The 12,327-nt window shown below is 39.6% G+C and overlaps 1 protein-coding gene across 1 annotated transcript; it reads left to right on the top strand.

Moving 5' to 3' along the window:
• Positions 1–850: 850 nt before the first annotated feature.
• KLHL41 (kelch like family member 41) lies at positions 851–9,872 on the top strand. The gene is made up of 6 exons (XM_054830506.1): positions 851–2,051; positions 4,800–4,957; positions 5,050–5,157; positions 6,013–6,198; positions 7,890–8,036; positions 8,885–9,872. Exons 1-6 carry the CDS (start codon positions 942–944, stop codon positions 8,994–8,996), a joined length of 1,821 nt encoding a protein of 606 aa, XP_054686481.1. The 5' UTR covers positions 851–941; the 3' UTR covers positions 8,997–9,872.
• The last annotated feature ends 2,455 nt before the right edge of the window (positions 9,873–12,327 follow it).

Genomic DNA, 12,327 nt, shown 5'->3' on the forward strand with positions numbered 1-12,327 from the left:
TTATTTTATTTTTTTTAAATTACACATCCATTAAATAATGTTAATATGGTGGATTACATGGTTTTCATTATCTGTTCTACCTTTCCTACGTACTGGTTTTGGTTTAGTTTAACAGCAGTTAACACCATTTCTAGTACAGTCACATTTAAAAGGATTGATAATGTCTACAGACTATCTGAAATGAAGAATGGTGTTTATTAAGGGGGGGTGGAGACTTCATTTAAATTATTTTTGAAGGCAGAACTTTACCTGAATCATGTATATTTTATGTCCAAACAGCAGAGTTTTGTTTACAAATAAATACAACCAAATGGATATTAAGATGAAGCTTAAAATGCATTTCAAAGTCTTATTATCAATATCTGAAGAAATTGCAGATGTGATATGGGTATGTAAAAAAAATAATCTTAGAGCATATATAATTGATGCGAAGTTTTGGAGTTTTTAAATATCTCTGTGATTGCAGGATTGAGATGTATTAAGCAACTCTGGAAAAGTGAACAGTAGTTGCAGCTGACAGCTTGATTAATAATATTTCTATTTCAGAATACTCAGTAACATGTATATTTACAATCTTGCTCATAGTTGTCTCCCTGAGAATCAGATTCTGCTGTCCTTACTCATATCAAGTAATTTCTTACATTGCACGTAATCTCATTGATTCAATGCGGAGAATGATGGCAAAACCTGACCATAGTGACTAAAAGCCACAGTTGCTTCTTTCAGTCTTTGACAGCTGCGAGAGCAACTCTTTTTTTTTCCAAACCATCCATCCTGAATTCCAACCTGTAAGAGTATGTACCTATATTTAGTTAGCGAGATTAAGTTGCAGAGGTTTCAGGCAGGGCAAAGCACATTGGTCTGCCTTTTTTACAGACAGACCTTTGGACAGACAACAGCTAAAGCTTTCTGCTCCCTCCCCTTTCCCAAGTATTTGCGAAATGGATTCCCAAAGGGAACTCACTGAAGAGCTCAGGCTTTACCAATCCACCCTTCTTCAGGATGGCCTCAAGGAACTCCTCGAAGAGAAAAAGTTTATAGATTGCTCTCTAAAAGCTGGTGACAGAAGCCTGCCTTGCCACAGATTGATTCTGTCAGCATGTAGTCCTTATTTTCGTGAGTATTTCTTATCTGAGCAAAATGAAGAGAAAAAGAAGGAGGTAGTTCTAGATAATGTTGACCCCAACATCCTGGATATGATCGTCAAATACCTTTATTCAGCAAGTATTGATCTTAATGATTCTAACGTGCAAGATATTTTTGCTTTGGCCAGTCGCTTCCAGATCCCTTCTGTATTCACCGTGTGCGTCTCCTATCTTCAGAAGAGGCTTGCTGTTGGTAACTGTCTGGCCATCCTTCGATTAGGCGTTCTGCTTGATTGCCCGAGACTTGCATTTTCTGCCCGTGATTTTGTCTCAGATCATTTTGTGCAGATCTGCAAAGAAGAGGACTTCATGCAGCTTGCCCCGCATGAACTTATCTCAGTTATTTCACCTGACAGCTTAAATGTAGAGAAGGAAGAACTGGTATTTGAAGCAGTAATGAGATGGGTCCGAACAGACAAGGAAAACAGAGTAAAGAGCCTGGGGGAAATCTTTGACTGCATACGTTTTCGTCTTATGCCAGAAAAATATTTCAAAGAACATGTTGAGAAGGATGATATAATTAAAAGCAACTCAGACCTTCAGAAGAAAGTAAAGATTATTAAGGATGCTTTTGCTGGAAAACTGCCTGACTCTAGCAAAAGTACAGAAAAGTCAAGCAAAGGGGAGGTGAATGGCGATGTAGGAGATGAAGATTTACTGCCTGGCTACCTAAATGACCTTCCCAGGCACGGCATGTTTGTCAAAGACCTAATTCTTCTGGTTAATGACACTGCTGCAGTAGCTTATGATCCTCTTGAAAACGAATGTTACCTAGCAGCCCTGGCAGAACAGATTCCCAGAAACCATTCCAGTATAGTCACCAAACAAAATCAGGTCTACATTGTTGGCGGACTGTACGTGGAAGAGGAGAACAAGGATCAGCCTTTCCAGTCATACTTCTTCCAGGTATAAGCTTTATAATTGGTGCAATAGTAGGTGCTTATAAGAGTTACTGAAAAGTATTCCGAGTCTATGCAAATGAGTTGTCTAGTCTCTCTGTACAGTCGATGGAGAGAAGTATCTCTAGAGAGCTATTCCTGTCTCAGAGAGATAAATGAAACCCAGGGACTTGCATCTTCTCTTTCAAGATCAAGCCCCTGGTGAGATCTCAGGAAAGATTAAAAGGGTTAGCATATCTAGGGACTGGCTTTCATTGTTTAAGGCCCAGATTTTTTTCATGGTACAAATGCCTAAATTTAAGCCTAATAATATTTTTGTAAAATACCTTTTGTGAATTTCTGTTAACTTCCATGAAAGTCGAGTGCTGAACTGCTTTAGATGTAACAAGATGTCTTTCTGGTTTTGCATCTGAAATGTTTTTATAACAGCAGCAATGTGCATATTTTAAATGCTTCTTTTGTCACTAAAATTCTAGAAGTCCTTTTGTCACATCTATATTTGAAAACCTAAGGGCATTCTAAAATACGAAATTTAGAGGTAGAAGGTTGTTGTCTTGGCAAACTGTCAATGTCAGTACGCTAAATACCATGTTTCAACTGAGAGCATAATTCATATCTTAGTAAATCTGTATAAATAAAATGCTGATTAATACACACTGTAACTTCCACAACGTATTTCAGAAAAATTAGCACAAATATGGTTTGGCATGCTTACACCATAAACTAATTCTGTTGTGTTTTTAGCTATCTGGCTACATGCTTTGGGAGATACTTAAACTGTCTCATGATGAATTATGCAATGTGCCATGTCCCATTGTCAGGCACATCGGCCTAAAAGAATAAAAGTAGGTCTTGTTTCAGTATGTAATATAGCCGAGTGATATGCAGTGATAGAATTTTAAAGCCTTCAGATACTAAAAAATGCAAATATTACGTGTCTGAAGGAGTATGGTTCACTGCGATTTCGCATGCAGTGAAAGAGTTGGTTTCAGGCATTCGTTACATCTATGAAAGGGAAGTCTTAGTTTGCTAGAGAGGGATTAGCACTGTTTCATTTCCTTATGTAGGTGTAAAACACTAGTCACTGAAGTGCAAAACTGGTTACAGAAATATTCCTCTAATAGAAATACCGTGTTGATGTCATAATGTATGTAATCCAGAACTGAATAGTCTAAGTCTCAGGCTACTAGAAAGTGGCCTTAGAAAAACTAAACCTAAAGATCGATATTAAAAATTGATGAAGTTTTCAGAATCCTACGTTATAGGTCTACATCCATTTCCTGAAATCCTGCTCTCTCACTTGTCATCTGTAAACTTGCTTGCTACTGCCTATAGATAAAATCCTTGTCCGCATTACCCATGTGGCCGTTGTTCCCTCTAAAATGTTAATGTGGTGCCAAACCGATTTTCACTTTGTCATCTCCCTTTCTGCACCAGTGAAGCACCTGTTACCATTTTATTTGGTAGCTAGCAACCCAGGAGGAAACAAGGCTGCCACTGGCTCAAAAATGCATGACTAGTTTATGCCCTATCATCCGTAGATATGTCATCTTCAAGACTGATTCACTAAGCTTGCTGTGATCGGTGATGGGTACATCTTATTGGTATGCCACCCAGATCCAGCTACTGGCACAATCCATGTCCATGAACTAAATTTCACTATTGCAATAAAACTTCTGTGCAATAGGGTGGTCTGTCAAATTTGGGAGGTGCATTTTGGCATGGAGACCTTCAGCGTGGAACATACTTCTGGGAAAAGGATATCACTGAGCTAAATCCAGATCTGATTACTTTGACTGAACTTTCTCTTGCTTTCTATCAAATGGCTTTACGCTTAGGCAAATTCACATTTTACCTTCCCTTCCTGTATATCGTGAAGTAAATATATATGCAATAGAAGAGAGAAAATATTCTTTTTGAATGTCAGAGAGCATTCAGGTTCAATTGTAAGTTCTCAGATAAAAACAAAAATTAAGCACCACAGTTCTAGGAAAATAATGTTTTATTTGTTTGTTTTTTCTTCTGTCCTCCTGCTGCTGCTTCTTCTTAGGTGTTTTCAGCATACTGGATGTGAACTGGCACAGCCGTGGGAGTACGTCAGTAGGGATGATATCAATATTATTGCCAATGGAGCTGCACTGCCTTACTTTTTTTCTTAGAAATGAAGTCTTTATTCATTGTGCCTTCAGAGATCTCAGGAGCTTTTGAGGGTATTTGTGGTGAAACACCACCTCTTTTGCTCTAGGGACTGCAGAGGAAATAGCTGTGCCGTTTGCTATGTAATATTTCCTGATTGTTAAGAGGAACGGTGTGAGGATGTCTGCTGGAATCTCATAACGATGAGCACAACTGGCTAAATGTGTAGGTGTGGAATGGCTGGAGTGTCTGCTCCCTTCAGACAGGAAGAACAACTTGTTTTTTCCAACACGTGATAGAGAACCCAGAGAGTGAGGGACCCTTATACAAGGAAGAAGAACTTAATAAAGAGGCAAAGAAACTCTGTGAGGATGAGTGAGGGTGAGCAGATGCAGAGAGCTGTGTGGCATTGACTGCTAGGTTTCAGCGCCATGAAGCATGGGTGGGTAGAAGTCACCATTCATTAGCTGCACTGAGGGAAGGGTAGGGTGTTCAGGCAAGCAGATGAGCTGTTGAGAGACACTGAGTACAATTAGATTAATTTTGTGGAATGATGTTTGCTGTGTGGATTTTTTACTATTTGCCTTTCCTAACACTTCCTGTTCTGATGCCCTTTCAGCTGGATAGCATCGCTGGAGAGTGGGTTGCCCTTCCTCCACTGCCGTCAGCCAGGTGTCTCTTCGGGCTGGGGGAGTCAGACAACAAGATCTATGTAATTGCAGGCAAGGACCTTCGCACGGAGGAGTCTCTAGATTCAGTATTGTGCTATGATCCTGTGTATGTTTAAAATTCAGTTCTGCCCACTGAGGACATGTAAATAGCCCATTGTTACTTGAAAGACCCTAACAGTGATATTCTTCTTATTCCAGGGCAATGAAATGGGGTGAGATCAAAAAACTACCCATCAAAGTATATGGCCATGCTACTATCTCAAACAATGGATTGATATATTGTCTTGGTGGAAAAACTGATGATAAGTGAGTCCTAAGTCTTTTCATGACAATTTATAACACTATTTGGTTGGTCCTTTGTAGCTTCTATGTCCTCACACTCAGAAATCAGGGTTTCCCTTTTTTACACCTGTGGATTAAGGTTGCTATTACAGTTTGGCAGAGGGGACCGTATTATGGTATATAGGATATCTTTTTTGTGATAAGGTAAAATTGCATATAAATTGTAATCCCAACTAGTTATTTAATGGCCGTACTTATTTCCAAGGCAAATTGTACTGGCGTTGCAGACACATTAGTAATATATAGCTATGAGGACCCTTACTGAAAGTATTATTTCCTTCCAGATAGAAATACTTAGGTGCCACGGAATTAGCATGTCAGTTTTTGAAATTTTCTGACCTGTGATGCCTGTCGTACCTTAATGGGTACGAGAATTAGGAAAATCAAAGTTTTCACTCAAACTGAGCACATAGTGGTAATTTTTCAGTGTTTGTTTTGGGGACATTTAAGACACAAGCTTGTCAAATCAGCCAAAACAGCAGCATAATCTTTCTTTTATAACCTTTGTCATACATTCCTCCACAAACCCATGTGAATAGAGTATGCGGGGAAAGGACGTTGCCTTTCTCCTGTAAGGTACAGGGAAATTGCTGCCCTGCATAAGCGGCATTTAACATTTGATTTAGTTCTATGGATGTGATTAGTGCTTTGTAGGCATGCAAAGATTCCTGGATAAGATACAAGAAGGGATCTCGTGGAGAGGAAAGAGGTTTTATACATAAGCCCACACAATCCATATCAACTAGGATTGTGGAAACAATCACTGGAACAAGCCAAAAGCTCCTTAGAAATGATCACAGGTTTTCTTTTCTTCCTCAGGAAATGCACCAATAGACTATTTGTATACAATCCCAAGAAAGGAGACTGGAGAGACCTGGCTCCAATGAAAGTGGCTCGCTCGATGTTTGGCACGGCTGTCCATAAGGGCAAGATTGTCATTGCAGGTGGTGTCACTGAAGAAGGCCTTACTGCATCCGTTGAAGCTTTTGATCTGACCACCAATAAGTGAGTGCAACATTCAAGCTATTTTTAAGCAAGTGTTTTATCGTCTAGGCTTTTAGGAGCTCTTGAGATAGGATTCACAAAGGTGTCCAGGTGCCTGTCCTCCCACTGAGACACTTGGTCTGCAGTCACATCTTTAGCAGCAGCTTAAAGAGCCGGCATCTCTGGCTGTTTTTCCTGCTCCCACACACATTTTCTATGCTGGCATAGCTGCATAGCAAACATCACAGAGCTCATGTAGCAAAAATAACTCACCCTCTAATCTTTTTTTTTTTCTTTTTTTTAAGTCTGATTACTTCCCCGATTTAGTTGGCCACGTAAACAGGTGTGCTGGCATAATGGGGGGAAGTGGGAGAGATGCGGCAAGGGCCGCGCAGTCTAGTTGGAACTGCACTGGCACTAAACCTGGAACCCCAGCAAGAGAAATCAGGTGCCTGAACAGGACAGGCTGAATGTCCTTCGGGTACGTGGTGGTGTGTCTTGCTGTTGGCTCACCTTGTCACAGCAAATACCATTCACTGCTAGTTAGTGGCAGGCAGATAATTCTGCTTAGTTATTTAGTATGAAAATTCCAGGAGGTCTTTAAATTTTAAGTGAAATACTATAAAGAAAAATAATGACAAAAGAGAGTAAGTTATACCTGGCATTAGCTAGCTTATTTGGTCCAGATACTTTCCAGTGCTCTTCCTTACAGCAGAATCTTTTGCAGTCAGCACCCCTCCAATGTTTATTTTCATTTTTCAAACTTTCATTTAAAATAATACCAGTAAAGCTTTATTATGATAGCTTAAACTTGTAAGTGGTCCTGGATGCACCTTTGTTTTATTGATAAGCACTTCTATTGTATATAAACACATTTGGCTGTGCTGCCTTCACTGACAGGTGGCATTGCAGCCACCAGCCTCACAACAAAAGCTTTAACTTAAACGTATGCTATCCCAAAGAGACTTGCTTATAAAATTCAACAATACAAACTGTGAATTATGCAAGAAGTAATTCTATGAGGGAACTTTGGACTTTACACCTTTTATAGAAAGCAAAGGAAAGTAAAGGTCATTTTCTTACCATGATGTTTGGCACATTGTTCTCTTCCATTGTTCAGAAAGACATGCAGCTTGTGGTCTGAAAAATCTGCAGGTTCTTGTCTTGGTGTACTCTGTTCTATTACAGTCAAGTCACAGAAGCGAGAGACAAATAAGCCTATTAGTTTTGATGTTGACATTATAGAGAAGTGGGATGTCTCTGTGTTCTATATGTTCGTAGGTGTGAATTGGCAGAAAATATGAAATTATGCTAATAGGCTCCAGTGACCTTTTTTTAAACTCAAATTATTATGTCAACACCACTTGAAATGAACAAGCATTTTGGAAATGATAGGGAAAAAATTAGAGTAGCTGGAGAACAATACATCTGTATTACTGATGATGGGACCGGGCCACCTGTAAAGAAGTGGCCTCCGGGAAGAAATGTCATCACAGTGTAATGCTGTCACTTCAGACTTGCAGGAAGTCTGTGAGGATGGAGACACTGAAACTCACTGCTGATAAACATCAGAACTTTTTCCTTTTACTAAACCACTCACTCAAGAGGTCCTTGTAATGGAATTTATATCACCCAGAGGTGTATTTTAATGCATTCAGATTAGAATATTTCTCATATGTTTGTTTAACGTAGGCTTTTCTTTTCATCTTTAGGTGGGAGATTATGCCTGAATTTCCTCAAGAGAGAAGTTCCATCAGTTTAGTCACCTTAAGCGGAGCTTTGTATGCTATCGGAGGCTTTGCAATGATTCAGCTTGAATCTAAAGAATTTGCACCCAGTGAAGTCACTGACATATGGAAGTAAGTTTAATTTTAATCACACTTTCCTGGTGGAAAGCCATATCTAAAATTGAGGTTTGTAGACACTGGAGGGTAAAATTAGTTTTCTGTTTATGTCTGGAAATGAACCCTAACACAGGTTGTAAAGCACTTGTTGACAGATAGAAGTGTTTGTTAGAAAGTAACAAATAAACATGAGACTTGGATCTAATGACTACTTCCACCTACTAATAATTTGAACAGTTTGAGTCATGATCTCCAGATTCTTTTACACTTTTAAAGAGTAAGTTGCCATATCTCTTGGCAGGTTTAGCCTTGTAAGTGTACCATAGAAACATTCTCTGTTCCATGACATTCTTACACAGAGGTTTGTACGTATTCACATGTTAATAGTCAAATGAGTACTTGTTCTGAGAGAATCTCCTAGATTTTTTTTTTTTTTACACATCTAAATCACAATAGCAGTGATGAAACATCATATCTCTGTTGTGACCCTTCTGTTACTAAGGTAAATTCAGGAGTTTTAACTGGCAGAAGGATAGGAAGCGTTCCCAGAAAAACCACCTTTGTATGTAAGAATCTGAAGGAATTCAGAAGAGCTACTTAAGACAAGGAGGAAGCTTTTATAGGAGTAATTAAAGTATGATGCAGGCCAGAAACAAGCTTTAGGGACCAGGAAAAGGACAACTTACATGTGCAAGAACATCCTTATGTTCTGTCCTGGGGGACAAAAGCAGCCTTTTGTGGCATCCTTCAGCACTTGGTTGCTACATGCCTTTGCAACACATGGACTATGTTCCTTTTCACATATGAAGCATCAAATTCAAACTTTAAGAAGTTATGTTCTGACTTTATTTTGTTAAATGCAGGTATGATGATGAAAAGAAGGAATGGATTGGCATACTGAAAGAGATCCGATATGCTACTGGAGCCTCCTGCCTGGCAACACGCTTAAACCTCTTCAAGTTATCAAAACTGTAAACAAAATGCTGGAAAATGTGATATGATGAGGGAGTTTTGATAGGCTCTTCTGGTTTTGTTGCATGAAAACGTCCCCAAATTGTACAGAGTTTTGTAGCAGCATACTAATTATACCGTTAACTGTTAAACAATTCATCTGTCTGTCCAAGTCTCAAGATCTTTACTAGCTAATCAGTAATAAGTGAATTTTTGCCAGCATTTAAAATCCTGAAGAATTCTAATTAACATTGATTAGAATAAATGAAGATTTCAGAGAACTCCATTTTTCACTCTGTGAAATTGCCTGTAAAACTAGTTAGACTTCCCTACACTCAGACAATCCAGGATACTGGTGGCTTATCCTCCAAACAATGCCCATGAATTAATTAAATACAACTAGTAGGTAGCTATTCTAAGTGGCTGTTGGTACAGCCTGATTCCCCCTTCAGCAACATATGTAAATCCTGCATTCTTCAGCCCTACCTTGAAAATATTTTCATTAGAGCCTTTCAAAAATAACTTAGCCTGGAACTAAAGTGCATATTGGAAACAAAAGTGGCCCAAGAGATGTCAGCCTCAGCCAAAGCTGTACTATAGCCAGACATGAGGAAAGAGACAAATCCACAAGGTTAGTAGCTCTACTGTTTCACCTATGTTTAGGCTTCTGGTAACAAGGATTTTCCACTTTTTTATGCTTTTATATTTATTTCCAAAGCAAATATTTTATGGAAGTTTTTCTCAGAGATCTGAAACCATTAATAAGCATTCATGAAAAAGTCCTAGAAGAATTGATCATCAGCAATACCTATGGCAGAGAGGACTTTTCCATGTAATAAAGACTTGATGCATTTTGATGTTGAAACATTTAACAATTAAACTGTTTTTAAAACTATAAAAGTATTGCTTCATGGTGTCTCTTTTTGTGATCAGCTCATCACCAGTATCATATTGACAGGACACAGATTTCTTAGTGCAGCCTTTGCTCAAAACAGAGTGCCCACCATTTTTACCGAGTATCTCTTCGAAGAGTTTCTTCATTGAATAGAGAGGGTGTTACAAATCTACAGCATGTCATAAATCTAATTACAACTGATGTAGCGGGAAAACTGGAAAAGCAGCCCACCGCAGCCAAGTGAATAGCAATTCCAACTACCACTGACCCCTTGCATTGCCCTCCTAGGAGACAGAGGTAAACATACAGCAAGGGCAGAGCCATCACAGCTTGTTTCAGTATGTTACTGTACACTGGTACTTCATCTGTGGGACATCTTTTCTGTTTTCCCCATTAGTATCTAAACCTTCAGCTGTTCTGAGCATCTTTTCATTGGCTCCAGTTAAATCACTGGTTTACACCAGCCCATCTGCTCTAACACTTGCTGATTTAATTTAGAAAAAATGACTGCAAAGGATCAAAAGCAGCACATTTCACTGAAATACTCATATTTTGCTTTTCTTAGATGCCCTTTCTGAATCCGCTCACAGCAAGTTTTAATCCTCTCCCATTGTGAATACTCATTGGACTTGAAGATACCTAGCGTGGCGCAGAGTGACTACCAGATACCTGAAAAGCAGGGTTCCACTCAAACTCATGCCCATCCATGACTGATCACGCCAGCTACAGCCACTGCCACCTTTCTTACGCTCCAAGGTTGTGCCTGAAGGCCACCCGTACAGAAGCAGGGTCATGCAGCAGCCCTCTGACTTGTACCCCACCTTTTGAGATCCTAACCTCCATTTACGATTGTGTTCTCCATTTTATACAAAATATAATGTGCATATAGACTTTCTATGTGCTGTGCTTTCAATGACATTTCCTCAAAGCACTCGCCCTTCTCCATTTGCTACCATAAGCAGGCAACCATCAACTAGTTCTTTCAGTCACCCCACAAACATGAGGGCTGCCTCAGGAGAGCACCTTGCAGCTTAGACAGTTGTCAGTTTTTCCTGCCTTTTCATTAGTGTCCCGATTTGTATTCAGTCAATACAAATATTTTTTTCTACTCCTGAGTAATGAAAGAAAAGTGACAGCCAGGTGCATAATAGTCAATTCAGAAATGCAGTTGCTTACCTCTGCCAGGTTTCAAAGGAAGTGGTAAAAAGAATGTCAATTGCTTCTACTACAAAGGCAAGAAAACAGACACATTGTGTGTGGGAAGAGATGGGCACAGCTAACAGTCATGAGGAGGTAATGGCCACTGCAGTCACAACATGGCCACCTCTGAAAATGGGCTGATTTGCAGAAGTACGACCACTCTACAGTTACTGTTCTACAATGAACATTCTCCTGGCAATTCCACTTTCTCCTTCTACATCTTCATATCTAAACCCTGGCTGAGTGTGATTGCGAGAAGCCTAGTAACTGGCAGATGGTTTTGAAACACAATAAATGATCCAGCAATGTTTTTCACCACCAGTAACCAAGGTAGTTGTCACTTTTAAGACTTGTCATGGTTTCAATTTTCAGTCTAATTTTGCTCTTTTGTACACTGTCTTATTTACAGGACAGGCAGGTTAGATGGTTTGTCTAATTCTGTTTTATTTCTATTAGCAAGGGCTAATCCAATGCATAATGCCATAATAATAAATTTAATGAATTGTCCAGTTGCTAGTAAGCGCCTGTGTCTGACATAAGGAGAAAATAATGCCTATCTCATATAAATCTTGCACGTATCTCTTCCAAGTTGCATTTAACTGGAGCACAGGTGTTTCAAGGAGGTGGGTAGCTGCCAGACCTCTAGAACTAGTCTACCTTCTAGGTATGGGAAGGCGCTTCAGAAGGCTCAAGCCATGCTTCTGCACGGGCCACATCACAGGGCAGGAGAAGCAGCTGGAGGTTCCTCACTGCACAACACCCCCCCCCCCGAAACAGTCACCCGCAGTTCCTCTGTTCTGGAAGATGGAAACAGAATGGCTGTAATAGCAGTCCTATTCTTAGTAAATCTGCATTTCAGTTTCTTGGTTTCCCAATACAGATACAGTTTGATTCCTATTGCTCATGCTGTCACGTGCTGGAGGACAGACATAGTTTCCAGTAGATCTGCAGCCTCCTCCCTCAGAGACGAGTATTTCCAACTTTTTCTTTGGGCAGTTTTATATCTGGCTAAGCCTCTGTGCTTTATTTAGCAGATAATAAAAATGTAATTTTATGGCAAAACTGTCACAGACATGTACTTTAAGAATAGCTTCTGGATAACGGGAGATTTTAAGCATCCTTATCACATCTTCATGGTCCACTGTGACCTGCCTTTTGCAATCCCAAACAAATTGAGGATTAACTCTCTTGCTCCCTGATGCTCCACGGCAAGCCTTGGCCCAGCTGACTCACAGATAAAGAGATTTTTGAAAGTAAGTA

This window comes from Grus americana, chromosome 6 (genome assembly GCF_028858705.1).
Source record: "Grus americana isolate bGruAme1 chromosome 6, bGruAme1.mat, whole genome shotgun sequence".
NCBI classification, from domain to species: Eukaryota; Metazoa; Chordata; class Aves; order Gruiformes; family Gruidae; genus Grus; species Grus americana.

Coding starts and splice junctions, on each gene's coding strand:
- KLHL41 (XM_054830506.1), top strand. CDS start 942: ATGGATTCCCAAAGGGAACTCACTGAAGAGCTCAGGCTTTACCAATCC. Junction 2,052..4,799: donor TCCAGTCATACTTCTTCCAG/GTATAAGCTTTA, acceptor ATGCCCTTTCAG/CTGGATAGCATCGCTGGAGA. Junction 4,958..5,049: donor GTATTGTGCTATGATCCTGT/GTATGTTTAAAA, acceptor TTCTTATTCCAG/GGCAATGAAATGGGGTGAGA.